Source organism: Gracilinanus agilis, chromosome 6, assembly GCF_016433145.1.
Source record: "Gracilinanus agilis isolate LMUSP501 chromosome 6, AgileGrace, whole genome shotgun sequence".
Taxonomy (NCBI): domain Eukaryota; kingdom Metazoa; phylum Chordata; class Mammalia; order Didelphimorphia; family Didelphidae; genus Gracilinanus; species Gracilinanus agilis.
The window spans coordinates 32,971,128-32,988,933 of NC_058135.1; the positions used below are offsets into that span (position 1 = coordinate 32,971,128).

The window sequence follows — 17,806 nt, forward strand, 5'->3', positions numbered from 1 at the left end:
AGATTAACAGCAGAAGAAATAGAATACCTAAATAATCCCATATAAGAAATAGAAATTGAACAAGCCATCAAAGAACTCCCTAAGAAAAAATCACCAGGGCCTGATGGATTCACAAGTGAATTCTATCAGACATTCAAAGAGCAACTAATCCCAATACTATACAAATTATTTGATATGATAAGCAAAGAAGGAGTCCTACCAAATTCCTTTTATGACACAAATATGGTACTGATTCCAAAGCCAGGGAGATCAAAAACAGAGAAAGAAAACTATAGACCAATCTCCCTAATGAACATAGATGCAAAAATCTTAAATAGAATACTAGCAAAGAGACTCCAGCAAGTAATTAAGAAGAAGATCATCCACCATGATCAGGTGGGATTTATACCAAGAATGCAAGGATGGTTCAACATTAGGAAAACCATCCACATAATTGACCATATCAACAGTCTATGAAACAAAAATCACATGATCATCTCAATAGATGCTGAAAAAGCCTTTGACAAAATACAGCACCCATTCCTATTGAAAACACTGAAAAGTATTGGAATAGAAGGACCTTTCCTAAAAATCATAAACAGTATATACCTAAAACCATCAACAAGCATCATATGCAATGGGGATAAATTAGAAGCCTTCCCAATAAGATCAAGTATGAAACAAGGATGTCCATTATCACCTCTATTATTCAACATAGTACTAGAAACACTAGCAGTAGCAATTAGAGAAGAAAAAGAAATTGAAGGTATCAGAATAGGCAAGGAGGAAACTAAGCTATCACTCTTTGCAGATGATATGATGGTCTACTTAAAAAATCCTAGAGAATCAACTAAGAAGCTTGTAGAAATAATCAACCACTTTAGCAAAGTTGCAGGATACAAAATAAATGCACATAAATTGTCAGCATTTCTATACATTTACAACACATTAGAACAGCAAGAGGTAGAAAGAGAAACACCATTTAAAATTACCTTAGACAATATAAAATACTTAGGAATCTATCTACCAAAACAAACACAGGAATTATACGAAAACAACTACAAAACACTTTCCAAACAAATAAAACTGGATCTAAACAATTGGAAAGCCATTGGTTGCTCATGGGTAGGACAAGCTAACATAATAAAAATGACCATTCTACCCAAATGAATGTACCTATTTAGCGCCATACCTATCAAACTACCAAAAAACTTCTTTACTGAATTAGAAAAAACTATAACAAATTTTATTTGGAATAACAAAAGATCAAGAATAACAAGGGAAATAATGAAAAAAACTGTGAAGGAAGCGGGCGTAGCAGTACCAGATATTAAACTATACTATAAAGCAGCAGTCATCAAAACAATATGGTACTGGCTAAGAGACAGAGGGGAGGATCAGTGGAATAGACTTGGGGTAAATGACATCAGCAAGACAGTATATGATAAACCCAAAGAGCCCAACTTTTGGGACATGAATCCCTATTTGACAAAAAACTGTTGGGAAATTTGGAAAACAATATGGGAGAGATTAGGTTTAGATCAACATTTCACACCTTATACCAAGATAAATTCAGAATGGGTGAATGACTTGAATAGAAAGAGGGAAACTATAAATAAGTTAAGTGAACACAGAATAGTATACTTGTCAGATCTCTGGGAAAGGAAAGATTTTAAAACCAAGCAAGAGTTAGAGAAAATTACAAAATGTAAATTAAATGGTTTTGATTGTATTAAGCTAAAAAGCTTTTGTACAAACAAAAACAATGTAGTCAAAATCAGAAGGGAAACAAAAAATTGGGAAAAAATCTTTATAACAAAAAACTCTGACAGGGGTCTAATTACTCAAATATACAAGGAGTTAAATCAATTGTATAAAAAATCAAGCCATTCCCCAATGGATAAATGGGCAAGAGACGTGAATAGGCAATTTTCAGGTAAAGAAATCAAAAGTATCAATAAGCACATGAGAAAGTGTTCCAAATCTCTAATAATTGGAGGATTGCAAATGAAAACAACTCTGAGGTATCACCTCACACCTGGCAGATTGGCTAAAATGAAAGAAGGGGAGAGTAATGAATGCTGGAGGGGATGTGGCCAAATTGGGACATTAATGCATTGCTGGTGGAGTTGTGAACTGATCCAACCATTCTGGCTGGCAATATGGAACTATGCTCAAAAGAATGCCTGCCCTTTGATCCAGCCATACCATTGTTAGGTTTATACCCCAAGGAGATCATAGATAAACAGACTTGTAGGAAAATATTTATAGCTGTGCTTTTTGTGGCGGCAAAAAACTGGAAAAGGAGGGTATGCCCTTCAATTGGGGAATGGCTGAACAAATTATGGTATATGCTTGTGATGGAATACTATTGTGCTAAAAGGAATAACAAACTGGAGAAGTTCCAGGTGAACTGGAAAGACCTCCAGGAACTTATGCAGAGTGAAAGGAGCAGAGCCAGAAGAATTCTATACACAGAGACTGATATACTATGCTAAAATCGAATTTAATGGACCTCTGTAGCAGCAGCAATGCAATGACACAGGACAATTCTGAGGGATTTATAGTAAAGAACGCTACCCACATTCAGAGGAAGGACTGCAGAAGAGGAAACATTTAAGAAAAACAGCTGCTTGAATGCATGGGTTGGGGTGGACATGATTGAGGATGTGGACTCAAAACTACCACACCAATGCAATTACCAACAATTTGGAAATAGGTCTTGATCAAGGACACATGACAAAACCAGTGGAAATGTGCATCAGCCATAGGTGGGGGGAGAACAGGGGGTGAAGGGGAAAGTGGGAACATGAATCATGTAACCATGTTAAAAATGAATATTAATAAATGTTTAAAATTAAAAAAAAACAATATGGGAAAGATTAGGTTTAGATCAACATCTCACATCCTACATTAAGGTAAATTCAGAATGAATGACTTGAATATTGTTATTTTTAAAAATGATAAAGACTGATATTATGAGGATAACTAATATTTTATTTAGGCCCATGTTGGTAGAATAAAATTGACCACACGCCTGTTAAAATTTCAAATTGCCACCTCAGCCATTACGTTCTGTACCTTACCTAACCTTTTCTAAGTCCCCCAGAGAATGAGTTCAGGTAGCAAAAGAGAGCGCCTCCAATGACCCTAGGAGTCTTATACCATTCTCTTACATCATCACACTTCCTGTCTGCCTCCCTTTTTTACAAGAGGAATCATGGGAAAATGTAGTTTCCAAAGTCCCCAAAACATCCACAGGAAGTTTGTCATATATCCACATATCTTAAGGCTCAAATGAGCCCCAAATACCTCTAAATGGAACCCCAGAACTTATTTAAATAACACAATATAAAGAAGGAAACTGTAAGTAAATTAAGTGAACACAGAATAGTATACTTGTCAGATCTCTGGGAAAGGAAAGATTTTAAAACCAAGCAAGAGTTAGAAAAAATTACAAAATGTAAAATAAATAATTTTGACTATATTAGATTAAAAAGGTTTTGTACAAACAAAAACAATGCAACCAAAATTCAGAAGGGAAACTAACAAACTGTGGGAAAAAATCTTTATAACAAAAAACTCTGACAAAGGTCTAATTACTTAAATATACAAGGAACTAAACCAATTGTATAAAAAAATCAAGTAATTCCCCATTGACAAATGGGCAAGGGACATGAATAGGCAATTTTCAGATAAAGAAGTCAAAACTATCAATAAGCACATGAGAAAGTATTCTAAATCTCTAATAATCAGAGAAATGCAAATCAAAACAACTCTGAGGTATCACCTCACACCTAGCAGATTGGCTAAAATAAAAGAAGGGGAGAGTAATGAATGGCAAAATTGGAACATTAATGCATTGCTGGTGGAATTGTGAACAGATCCAACCATTCTGGATGGCAATTTGGAACTATGCCCAAAGAGAGCTAAAAGAATGCCTGCCCTTTGATCCAGCCATACCATTGCTGGGTTTGTACCCCAAAGAGATAATAAGGAAAAAGACTTGTACAAAAATATTTATAGCCATGCTTTTTGTGGTGGCAAAAAACTGGAAAATGATGGTATGCCCTTCAATTGGGAAATGGCTGAACAAATTGTGGTATATGCTGGTGATGGAATACTATTGTGCTCAAAGGAATAATGGGAATTCCATATGAACTGGAAAGACCTGAAGGAACTGATGCAGAGCGAAAGGAGCAGAGCCAGAAGAACACTGTACACAGAGACTGATACACTGTGGTTAAATAGAATGTAATGGACTTCTGTACCAGCAGCAATGCAATGAATGACACAGGACAGTTGTGAGGAACTTATGGTAAAGAATGCTAACCACATTCAGATGAAGGACTGCAGGAGAGGAAACATACAAGTAAAACAATGGCTTGAACGGTTGAGGTGGACATGATTGGGGATGTAGACTCGAAATGACCACACCAATGCAACTATCAACAATTTGGAAATAGGTCTTGATCAATGACACTTGTTAAAACCAGTGGGAAAGTGCATCGGCCATGGGTGGGAGGAGTGCGGGGGGTTAAGGGGAAAGTAGGAGCATGAATTATGTAACCATGTTAAATGTTTCAAAAAAATATTTATAGCCGAGCTTTTCGTGGTGGCAAAAAACTGGAAAATGAGGGTATGCCCTTCAATTGGGGAATGGCTGAACAAATTGTGGTATATGCTGGTGATGGAATACTACTGTGATCAAAGGAATAATAAACTGGAGGAATTCCATGTGAACTGGAAACACCTCCAGGAATTGATGCAGAGTGAAAGGAGCAGAACCAGGAGAACATTGTACACAGAGACTGATACACTGTGGTAAAATCAAATGTAATGGACTTCTGTACTAGCAACAATGCAAGGACCCAGTACAATTCTGAGGAACTTATGGAAAAGAACCCTACCCACATTCAGAGGAAGAACTACAGGAGTAGAAACACAGAAGAAAAACAACTGCTTAAACACATGGGTTGATGTGGCCATGATTGGGGGTGTAGACTTGAGAAGACCACTCTATGCACACAACATAACTATCAATAATATGGAAATAGGTCTTGATAGATGACACATGTTAAAACCAGTGGAGATGAGCATCAGCTGGGGGAGAAGTAAGAACATGAATCATGTAACCATTGCAATACAGGCTTTAGCACTGCCATGTTTGGCTTAGGTCAAATCTGTCAGTTGCCCTGGATGGAATGTTGAGGGTGGCATGCGCCATGTGGCAGATACCTAGTGGCAGTTGAGCTGAGAGTATAAAAGGCCCTGGAAACCCAAGGCTGTGTTCTGTTTTCCCCCTGACTTCACCATGAGCACTCACTTACCCCAAACACCAGGCCCCCCCAAACCCCCACCAGGCCCCAGATAGAAGGGAGGAGGAAAGTGGGTAAATTAGGCCTTAGGATAGAGTAGGGTTTTAGGACCTATCTTCAAGAGTAAATCAATATTATCTTTTATCATCATTTACAAGGTTAGCCAATAGATATACTCACTTTCCTAACCATAGACTGTTTTGCTCTGGTCGAGGGCTGCCAGCCCTCCGTCAGCCAAGACCTTCCAAGGACCTTCTACCAGCTTCAGCCAGTGATTTCATAGCAACAGATTAATGTTACCAAGCTCTCTTACCATTGCCTTGTTCCTTCCCCAGTGATCAATAAATCCCTTAGCCTTTAACCAGAGAATCCAGAGATTATTCCCTTATCATCAAAGGCTAAGGAGGACAGGGAATTCTGAGCTGTTACGGTTCAAATAAACTCATAGTTGGGAGGCAGGAAGTACTACATCCACTTCCTGCCAGTCTGCCATAACAAATAGGAGGCTGTTTCCCCAGCAGGGAAGGGCCGGCTGCCTGACACCATAAAGGAGCCTAGGGGTAGCAATGAGGTTTCACTGGGCACTCAGCTTTCAGGGTTTGGATACTTGTACTTTCATAAGCAAGTTTCATACCCAACTGAGGTTGCCCACTCCAGCATAACAACCAACACCAACCTCCTGTTAGCCTGATATCGGCTCAAGGCCCTTTGACCTCACTCTCTTTATTACACCATGGAAAATTTTCTAAAAAATTAAAAAGAAAAAAAAAAGAAAAGGAACTACTTTTTTATTTCACCATAACCTAAAGGAGGACAAACAGGACCAGCCCAAGGAAAAACAACCCTCTTTCTCATAGCAAAAAATGCCCAATAGCCTAAGGAACATGTATGTCCTGACATCTTGACCTGTAACCCACTTGAAAAGCCCACTCAGCTACCTCTCAAGAGAGAGGCAGGCCAACACTTCTGATCACTCCCTGAAGTATAAAAACCCTTTAGCAACTGAGTTAAACAACCTCAATTTATAAAGTAGGTATCCTGCCTGAAAATAATGAAGCACAGAAAATAGTCCATCAGTCAGTCAATAGGCATTTATTAAGAGCCTCCACATACCAGGTATTGTACTAAGTAGTAGGAATACAAAAAGAGACAGAACAAGGCAAAAGAAAGTCCCTGCCCTCAAGGAGCTCACAATCAAATGGGGGAGACAACATTTAAACAAGTAGATACAAAAGTGAAGGACAAAGATCACTAACCTCTTTCCTTTATTTTAAAAGAATTATATTCAACAGAAGGGCTCCTCATTTACTTCCTACTGTAAGAAAAAAACATATCAACTAACTATGCTGACTGGTCAGAAATATTATGATCCAACCCAAATTCCACATGAACAACTAGAAGAGCAGCAAGCTAGCTTCAAAAAAGGCAGGGGTCAGTTTCTCAAAGTACTCTGAGGCATGCAGACTCTACTTTTTGCCACAGTTTTGGGTCCCAGTGTTCCTACCCTTGTGACAACTTGCCAAAAACCAATCTAAAAATCAATTCTGAAAATGAACTCTCTCAGGCTTGAAGTCTCACTGAAGGGGTCAACCCATCAGGAGTCCGGACAAACAAAACACCTCAAAACCTTGGGACTAAGCCAAATCAGCTTTGACCAATAAATCTGCTGTGATAAATAAGTAAAAGTGTGTTATCTAAAAGATGAAGACCTAGCTGAATTTGCTCAGAAAAAAAGGTTTGGGTAGGAGTAGGGAGGAGGGAGCAATGAACATACATAAATTTACGGTTATAAAAGGTTTCTTTTTTAAAATAAAAAACTCTTATGACTACTGCAGAAATTAAAGCCAACACTACAAAAGCCAATACTAGACTCCCAGAAGAGCAGTAGTGTGATCATAAAAATACATTTGCCTGGAAAATACAATGAAGAGACTCAGCTCACTGCCATGAAACTTTTTTCCTCTGAACTTCTATCATCAGGCTAATATTTAAAACATCTGCTAGGAGCAGGGATGATTCATTATCATGTTTTTAAAAATACTTTGATAACTCAATTTCAATATGAATGGTTTTATCTGTTCTATTTTATGCACTTAAAAACATTCTTATGAGAAAGGGTCCATTATCTTCGCCAGACAATGGGCAGAGGTGTTCATGACACTAAAAAGGTTAAGAAATCTTGCTCTAGAGCAGTGCTTTTCAAAGTGAGGGCCTCCAGGATCTTTTCACAGGGTCTACAAGGTCAAAACTATAATAAGAATAAGAATAATAATACAATGTTTCCATTTCTAATATATTAATTACAAATAAATATAACCAATATAAATAAAAGCTCTCTGGGGTGGGAGACAGAGGTGGTTCTCGATCACTTCTAAGAGTTTAAGGGAGGCCTGAGATGAAAAAAGTTGAGAACAGATTCTCTGGAGATAGAAAAAAAATGCTTAAGAAGAAACAGGAGAGACAGCTGGCTAGCTCAGTGGATAGAGAGCCAAGCCTGGAGATGGGAGGTCCTGGGTTCAAATCTGGTCTCAGAAACTTCCTAGCTGTGTGACTCTGGGCAAGTCACTTAACCCCGATTAGCCCTTATTTCCCCCTTCTATTTTGGAACCACTATTTAGTATCTATGGAAGGACAGAAAGGAGGGGAGAGGGGATAGATATAATATGAGGAAGAGGAGGAAAAAACAGGAGTTAGGCACTTGTCTATTCCCGATTCCACCCTGCCCCCAGCCCCAAATTTCTTTCAATTCTAAGTCTCCACTTATCCTCAACAGACCTGACTGCTTACCTTTCATCAAATTTCATAGAAAGCACCATTACAAAGAGTCAAATGAAAAGAAAACTCAACCATTTCATTTTATAAACCTTAAAAATGTTGCTCCAACTGATTTTTTTAGCTTCTGTCCTTAGAAAATCAACAGGGCATTGACTTGAGGCTTTGTTATCTCTACATAAACTTGTAGTGGTTCCTAACTTTTACTAGCCATGTGAGTGTGACTATGCCAAATCTCACTGAGCCTCAATTTCTTCATCTGTAAAATAGAAATATTATGACTCACAGTATTATTTGACCTCATAGTGTTGTGAGTCACCATAGGATATGTATGGTGGTAAAGGACTTTTTCAACTTTAAAGCATTATATAATTATAGCTATTACTATCATCAGAGGGGATAATTTCCCATTTGATACTCAAATCTGAGTCATATACACACAGCCATCTCTGTTCAGACATGCCTCTTCATCAATATAACTTTAAACTAATGCAGCCATTTCCTTGGCACTGTATTTGATACTATCTCAGGAAGAATCACTGTTAAATTAACCAAGACATAACCATGTTCTCTCTATGGAAACAAGCATTTTTGAAAGGTCACCATCATATCACGTACTAAATTTTCAAAACCTCAAATAAACCCAAGCCACCAGGTCTAGATCTCTATCCTATAAGCACTAGCTTCCCTTTCTATCAATCTTTTTCAAAGGAGTGTCTATAATTTCATACAGGTTTTAATTCAATCAACTAATAAGCATTTGCTGATAATTTATGCACCAGACACTGTAAAAGGTGCTGAAGATGGAAAGGCAAAAATATGAATGTTCATCAGCTTTGGAGCAGCTGGGTAGCTCAGTGGATTGAGAGTCAGGCCTAGAGACAGGAGGTCCTGGGTTCAAAACTGGCCTCAGACACTTCCCAGCTGTGTGACCCTGGGCAAGTCACTTGACCTCCATTGCCTAGCCCATACCACTCTTCTGGCCTTGGAGCCAATACACAGTATTGACTCCAAGACGGAAGGTTAGGGTTTTAAAAAAAATTTTTTTTTTTAAATTTAAAAATAAATGAACCATGTTGTCAGAGCATGAAAGAAAGGGATCCAGGATGAAGGGGAGTTTGTTCACTATGGAATGAAATCCCAGAGACCAAGGAGATTACTACTGTCTCTTAAAAGTGCTAGGTAAGAATGTAGATATTGTTCCGGTAGCTTTAAGAACAGCATGGAATGCTGGGAGCTGTAATAACAGTGTCCAAACACCTAGCAGTGTAAAGTTATCAGCTGATAATTGGCATAATAGGACCATCTCTCTCTTTTTGGAGTTGAGGTCTGTCTTTTTTTTTTTTTTTTAACTTTTTATCTCTGAGGATTTCCTTAACAAACTGCTGAGAAAGCACGGAAAATAGCTGAAGAAGGGACAAAGAGAAAAAAGATGAAAGGATCTTTACTGGGGAAGATTTTTCAATTTTACCTCTCAAAGAGGATATGGAAAACTTTACTTAATATCTTAAGACATCCTAAATGAGATCAAAGCCAACTACTTTTTAAAAATTTGTTTGTTACATTAAAATTCCCAAATATCTCCCTCTCTCCCTCCCACACTAGAGACAAAAAGATATAGATAGATAAATACAGACATAGACATGGACATGGACATGGACATGGACATGGACATAGACATAGACATAGACATAGACATAGACATAGACATAGACACAGACATAGACATAGACATAGACATAGATATAGATATAGATATAGATACACACACACATAATTATGTCTTGCTCTTTTCTATGTATCAGATCATTCTCTGGAGGCAGACAATACACGTCATTCTTCAAACTTGCTTTACATGATATTCTCTTGTTTCTACTTATTTTTACTCTTCATAATTTCATGCAGGTCTTTCCAGGTATTGTTTGATTTTTAAAATAAACCTCATTATTTCTTATGGTACAGTAATATTCCATCACAATCATATACCATAACTTGTTTAGTCATTCCTCAAGTGCATCCCCTCAATTTCCTGTTCTTTGCCACCACTATCAACTTTTAATTTTTAATTAAAGTAATTTAATTTTTTGAAGTAACTCTAGTACTAACCATATATAGACTTATAACTACATGTGTATATACACACATACACTCCCAATTTGCATGTCTTATATATTTATTGATTCTGTTAAATAAAATTATATTCAATAAGTTTATATTTAATAAGAAACAGAGTAATTATTATTTGGATCAGAAAATTCTCCATTTCATTAAATGTCATTTAATGAATTGGGTAAGAGTACAAGCTAATTAATTACCTAAATGAGTTTGTTCTAAAGGTGAGAATTCACAAGTTAAATACAGAGCAACAAGTCAAGCAGCAGGCTGAGAATGAGTAACAAACGACAAGTGAGCATGGTCAGATTCCTGACTACCACACCGTGCTAAATGCAAGGGTAAAATTCCCAGATACCATATGTGAGGAAGAGGAAGAGGTAAAGACAAACTAGGTTCAAATTTGAAACATTATCAACAATTAAAACTACCAATAAAACTACCAAACTCACCTCTCACAATCAATAAGCATTTATTTATGAAGGGCTATGAGACAACCCAGTCAAGTATCTTACTTGGTGATCTCATCAATTCCCATGGATTTAATTATTATCTATAGGAAGCAGATCTATGTAGCCAGCCCTAATCTTCCCCTCTAGTCCCACAACTCCAAATGGCTATTGTTTTGAAGTGGACATCCCTTATGCATCTCCACCTCACATGTCCAAAAGATAACTTTTTTTTCTCCATCTTTAATGTCACCCAAGTTGGGTCTTATCCTGATCTCATTCTTGGTCTTTTCCGTGATCTTACCCTGACTTCATCCTTAGCATCTCATTCTCATTCATCTCAACAGATTTTACCCACTGCCAAATCTTCTTTCTGTGTCCCCTTCTCTTCACTCACACAGGTGGTATCCTCCTTTGGGCTCTTACCACTTCTTGCCTGGTTATCATAATAGCTTCCTAAATGGCTTCTCTGCTTTATTTTCCTAAAGAACATAAGTGACTATGTCACTCCCCTACTCCAAAAACTCCAGTGGCTCCCTGTCGCTTCTAGGATCAAATATAAAACCTATTTAGCTTTTATAGTCCTTTCACAATCTAGCCCTACTTATCTTCCCAGTCATTTTATACATGACTCCTCTTCTCACAATGTGATCTATCCAAATTGGCTTTCCTCTGTCATTCCCACACAGCACTCCATTTCCTCTCTCTATTCCTTTGTCCTCCCTTCCTGGAAGGTACTCCCTCATCTTCCTCTCTTGGAATTTCTGGTGTCCTTCAAGACTCAGCTCAAATGACCCCTTCTACCTAGGTCCTTTCTTGGCTGATGCCCTCTTCTTCACTCACTCTCAGATATTCCTAAACATGTGCTTGTTGTTTCTGCTATTAGAATGTAAGGTACCTAAGGGCAAAGAGTATTTTATCCTGTCTTTGTATTCCCAACACATGGTACAACACCTAGCACATAGCATGAACTCAATAAATGCTTAAGTCACAACAGGGCATTTATACGCTGTACAATAAACAGTACATTTTTGTCTAACTGAGACCACTGCTAAGGTTGTAAAGGGGTGGGTTGAGGGGAGTTACATAACTCCCAGAAAAATCACCACCTTCTACTGAACCTCCATTCATGGTTACCAGCATCCCAGGAAGTCTTTGTTTAGGAGAGAATGCCAAAAAGCCACCCCGAAAGCCCAAGCCAATGCCAAATGCCCTCCTACTGCCCCACTGTGTATCCTCACGTTCGTTCCACTAACCTCTACTGCCCAATAATGGCATACTGGACAGACAACTTTATTTTTCATCAGTTTCTTCAAACGTTTATGCCTTGGTCATTCCCTCCCTCACCCTCCATGCCAGGACACATACATGTACACATTACATATGAGTGTACATATGCATACAGTACCATGGCTTTGGATTAAAATCCCAACCTTGGATAAATCATTTTAACCTCTTAGGCCTTAGCTTCTTCTGCTATATAAAAAGTAAGGTTGGTCTAGGTCATGTCTAACTGTAATTCCTATGAAACCTTGGTTTGCCACCACCAATTCTTTACAAAAGGTTCTAGAGCCTTAAAAAGTCTCTGCAGAAACTTATGAGATATGAGACCTACCTAGTACAGGCTCAACAGATAACAACCCATTCTGATTACTTTTAGATCCATCCTCTCAACATAAACCATATGAAATAAAGTTATGCTAAAATCTCTGCATCCATTTGAATGTTAAGCATTTCTTCTGCTAGTTTCTTTCCAATGATACAACACATGACATAGATATAGACCCAGCCCTAACCCTGCAAAGGTAAGATTTCCCCGCCTCCAATCATTTTAATCTTCCCTAGCTCCTGATGCACACTCCCATCAGGATTCAGAATCAAGAAAGCTTCTCAACTAGTCATGAAGGAGCTCCTTCTGAAACTCCTTCCTTCCATCTTGTGACCCTCTTATTCTCACAACTCAACTTCACATCAGGAATACTCCTCAAGCACAAGAGCACACTTTTAATTATTAAAAAAGGAAATTTATTAGTTAAAAGCCTTCCCTTTGTGACTTCCCACAGTACTCGGTTGGAACTTCTCATCCACTTTCACATGAGTTCACATTTCTACAAGTATTTGTGAGGTAGGGAGGGGAAGAAAGAGAAAAGGAGAGAGAGAAAGAAAAGAAATAATAGAAGATGGTCAGTGAAATATTTTTAGAAGGCAAATCAGAAGGAAGTAGAGACTAGTAGGGAAGTTAAGAAAGTCATGAGTGAAATCTGGTATGTTCTTTCACTGAAATAATTCTCATGGAGTCCTCTCTGGGTATTCTACTGTGTATGTGGAATTGATCATTTCGGGGAGTGTTTAATTAAGAATGGGGAAATTTTTTTCCCCAGACTCTCCTTGCTCCATGATTCTATGAATAAACCATGTTAAAAATGAGACCGTAATGGCTTCTCTGCTTTCCCTCAGATCCCAATTAAATCTTACCTTCTGCAAGAAGCCTTTCCCAATGCCCCTCTATGTGTGTGCCTTCCCTGTGAGATGATCTCCAATTTAACATGTCCATAGCTAGTTTATAGAGTTGTTGGAATGTTGTCTTGGATGAGTAGGACCCATCTTTGTATCTCCAGCATGTAAGCTTGCTGACTTGCCCCATCTGAATTTGGAAAAAAACAAGATTGTCCTCACTGTTACTTTCTGCCAAAAGACTCTTTACTGCTTCAGCCCACTAGGCTTTTTACTAGGTAGAGCCAAATAATAACTTATAATGGCTATTGTTCCAGTTTATAATGCAATTGGCACTCCAAATTTGTGCTTAAGCAAGAAGCCTCTAAGCTAAGAGGCAAAGCTGTATCAATTCCATTTAGAGTAGGAGAACTTTTGTAAAATGATGGTTAAGATCCAGGTGCTGTTCTATGATAGAGAACAATGTCTACTTAAAAAGCTGGAATAGGGTATATATGTAGAGAAGAGTTCTGCAAGCTCAAAAATCTGACACCTAACATGTTATCACATAATTAAGGAAGTAGACCCACAGGACCTCAAAGGTCATCAGGTCCAACACCCTTCATTTGACCAATGAGGAAACTGAGGGAAGCCTAGAGAGGCTAGTGAAGTTATACTCCCAGAAATGTTCATCATATATGTCTGTTTCCCAACACTAGTTAGTAGCAAGGGTTCATACTTACTTAAAATTTTACCTGGATGCATAAAAAATTATACCTAGATATGAACACTGTCAGTTAAAAGCAAAGATTATACCTAGATATGAACACTGTCAGTTAAAAGCAAAGCAAAATTATCTTAGGGTTACATGATATCAACTTACTGAAAACTGGGAAAAGGAAGAGAGAGAAACAGAAACTACTCTTCTTTGGCTACTCTCCCATAAGTCCTTCTCTTAGCACTTAAGGAGGAGAGGATGGGTTTCAATCTTTTACTTATTAGCACTTTCCAACCACAGACTAAACATGGGCAAACGGTACATCAAAGCAATGGTTTTGAAACTGAGACCCTGAAAATTCTTCTATTGGTCCTTACCTCAATCCCAAAAGCTCTGTTTTTTGTTTGTTTTTTAAGAATTAGTAGGGGTGAGGGGCAGCTAGGTGGCTCAGAGGGTTGAGAGCCAGGCCCAAAGACAGGAGGTCCTGGATTCAAATTTGGTCTCAGACACTTCCTAGCTGTGTAACCCTGGGTAAATCACTTAACCCCCATTTTCTAGCCCTTATCACTCTTCTGCCTTGGAACCAATTCACAGTATTGATCCTAAGGGTTTAAAAAAAAAAAAAAAAGAATAGCCCACTCTATCCCCTAAACAAAAAGTACATTCCCTTTCCCTAAACACTTAAGACTTTGCACCAAATTTGAGAAGAGGGGAAAAAATAGGGAAGAAACAGTCAGTAACAACAACCAAAATAGAAAAGCAGCCTTAATTTATGCAGGTCCATGCAGATAGCTTGCAAAAGTTATGCCAGTGGCCCATATAATAGCAGTGGGCTGACTGAACTGGCCTTCTTTGGGTGTTTCTAAATCAAAACAGAAATGGCTGGGGGCAGCTGGGTAGCTCAGCAGTGGATTCAGAGTCTGGCCTAGAGTCGGGAGGTCCTGGGCTCAGATCTGGCTTCCCAGCTGTGTGACCCTGGGCAAGTCACTTGACCCCCATTGCCCACCCTTGCCACTCTTCCACCTATGGGCTAATACACAGAAGTTAAGGGTTTAAAAAATATATAAAAATAAAAAATAAACCAGAAATGGATTCCAGTCCTGACAGGCTAGAAGCCATTTCTGGCTTTTTTATTTTTTATTTTTTTATAGCTAGTGTGTGACCTTGGTGGAGTCAGTACTCTGGTCCTCAGACAACTCCCTTGTTTCAAGAGGGGTAGGACAAGATGCTCTCTCAAATCCCTTTCAGCTCTAACAACTAAATGTGTGTACATGGCTGTTTGCATACTGTCTGTGTGCCCCATTAGAGTTGAGCTCTTTGAGCCTAGAAATCATGTCCTAAATTTATAATTCTATTCATGAAACATATTAAAAATGAGATTCTTCTGGCTTCCTGACTAAAATTTATCCTTCTACAAGTGGCCTTTCTGATTCTGCCCCTCTTGGTGCTAGTGATTAACTCCGGTTTATCTTGTCTATGACTTATTTGTATGCTCCCGTGTGCCTGTTGTTTGCCCTCCTTGAGGACAGCCCTTTCTTGGTATCCCTGGCTTGGGGGGAGAGGGGGGGGGAGGTGTGAATATGCACGAATGTATATACAGAGAGACACACATGTGTACACATAGCCTTACAACTCACATGTATGGTGGGCCTATGTGTGTGAGTACTTTACACATAAGTGCATATGTACATATAAGCAATGGTCAACAAATCATTGCTCAAAGAATGACTGGTGCACATATGTACACATATGCATATATGTACACACATAAGGAGCATGCAGGTATGAACCAGTGTTCGTGGCATGACTGACGCACACATATGTACGGCTACAAATACGTGTATTCTACACATACACCGGGAGCAGGTAATGGGCCGGTGCTCTAGGAGTGACTGACACCCACAGATCTATTTATATACACACATACATATGTTTATATATACACGGAGCAGGCTTCCTTCCATATCTAAGGTGTATAAACATATACACGTGTGTAGCAGACGATGACGCCAGAGGTAGCGTCCCCTCCCCCGTACCTCCGGCAGCGGACCCTAGTCCCCCAATCCTCCCCTCCCTCAGGCTTGGAAGGCGGAGGAAGGGCGGGACCTGGGGCCGGGGTCACCCGAGGGGGTGGGGGCAGGCGTGAAGAAGGAGGAGGGACTAGAGAGGTCCCCGGAACCTAGGCCTAAGCTCTGGATCCTGAGGCGGCCGGAAGGGGTACGGACCGCAGGACAAAGGGGCACAAGAGGGGCAAGGCGGCAGCACCGCGCGACGGCGGTTACTCACAACAAGAAACTCATGTTGGACACCGTGGGGCCGCAGCACCGGGCGGCGTCGGGGCAGAGCGGCGGCGGCGGCGGCGGCGGCGGCGGCAGCAGCAGCAGCACCTCGTCGTGACTCGGTCTTGGCTAGTTCCCGGGGCGGGGAACGGAGAAAGGAGGGCCGGGTCCTTCAGGGGAGGGGGCGGAGGAGGAGGAGGAGGAGGAGGAGAAGGAGGGGCCGTTCGCTCCAATCGCTAACGCCGACGCGCTGCCGAGGCTTCCTTCTGTCCTTCCCGGCTTCCTTCCCAGCTGCCGCCGGGTCCGGCCTCCTCGCAAGCTCTCGCGAGAGCCACAGGCCCCGCCCCGCCCTCTTTCCGGAGGGCGGAGTGAGGAAGGTCGTAGTTGAGACCGGCGGGTGCGCAGGCTCGAAGCCAGGCGTGGCGGGGCATGTGGGGCGTGGTTAGATAAATAAGGAAGGACCCGCCCCGTGATCTCACTAACCTAGGAAACGCCCCGAAAGACAAAGGTAACAAGTGTGGGCTACTGCCAAAGCAACTAGTACAGTGAAACAGTCTTGTTAAAATGTTCAGTATGGGTATTTACACCTAGGAAATCTGGCAGATGCTGCAAATAAGAGTTTGATTTGTTGTCTTGATTGCCTAAGCGATAGAGAAAATGTTAATGATGCATACCGTACTTAAAAGTGGGTTGTCGGAACATTTTATTATTTTGCAAAGTGCACCCCCGGATATTGGGTATGAAAAACGGTAGCATTTATATAGCTGACAAAGGTTTGCAAATATTAACCGATTCGATCCCCGCAGCAGCCCTTAGAAGTAGTGCTATTGTCCCATTTTACAAATGAGGAAACTGAGGCAGGAGGCTATGTAAATTGCCAGGATCACACCACTAGTACATGTCTAGGGCTGGTTTTGATCTCAGATTTCTGCGGCTCCACCTACTAGGCCACCTAGAGTCTGGTAAATTTTCAAAATCTTATCCTTTATTAAAATTATAGAGGAGCAAGAGTAGCCTTAAAAAAATTAAAATATAAAATTATAAACTTAACTCATCACAAAAAAAAGAAGGGGTAAAAATCTTACCCAAAGCCTTCACCGTACCCAAGGCAGAACGAAAGGAATTAAGGAATCACAAAGAAACAAAATGTTTTGTTCTTCCAGGCTTGACCTGCCAACTCTGGCTCTGCTCTTCCTTCCATCTTTCCTTATCTCTAAATGTGCTTTTGGGCAGCATCTATGCCCACTACAGGCAGACACCCTGGAGTCAGGGGTCAGCGTTGACATTTAATACTTAGTGTTTCTATAATTTTATAAGATTTGGAAAGGACTTTACACACATCCTCTCATTTGATAGCAAGCTCTAGAAACTCCAGAAAACTATGCAATGGTTCAGGGCAGACAGAAAGTCCTCAAGCACCATTCATTGGATCACTAGCACTTGGCACACAGTAGGAGTTTGACAAATGTTTATTGATTGATTGAAATTTGGATTGAAGAAGATAACATGTAAGTAACTAGCCCTTGCAAACAGGGTCATGAAAACCTAGAGAGGGGAAAATAGGATTGAGTATTAGCCTGGGTCTGGGGAATACCCCTGTTTGAATCTCCTGTCTGGGGCACTAGCTGTGTAAACAGAAAAAGTCATTGACTTTTTTCTAAGCCTCAATTTCCCTATCTATAAAATGAAAGTAATAACACCTCCCTCACAGGGTTAGGGTTAGGAGATGGGGATCAAATGAACTAA

The 17,806-nt window shown here is 39.9% G+C and overlaps 1 protein-coding gene across 1 annotated transcript in view; it reads right to left on the reverse strand.

The window, feature by feature from the left end:
• MOB1B (MOB kinase activator 1B) overlaps positions 1-16,221 on the reverse strand; it is a 93,968-nt gene extending 77,747 nt beyond the window's left edge. Inside the window, exon 1 of the mRNA XM_044681371.1 lies at positions 16,068-16,221. Within this exon, the coding sequence (XP_044537306.1) occupies positions 16,068-16,081 (14 nt within the window). The 5' untranslated portion in view covers positions 16,082-16,221. The remainder of the gene's footprint in view (positions 1-16,067) is intronic.
• Positions 16,222-17,806: the final 1,585 nt, after the last annotated feature.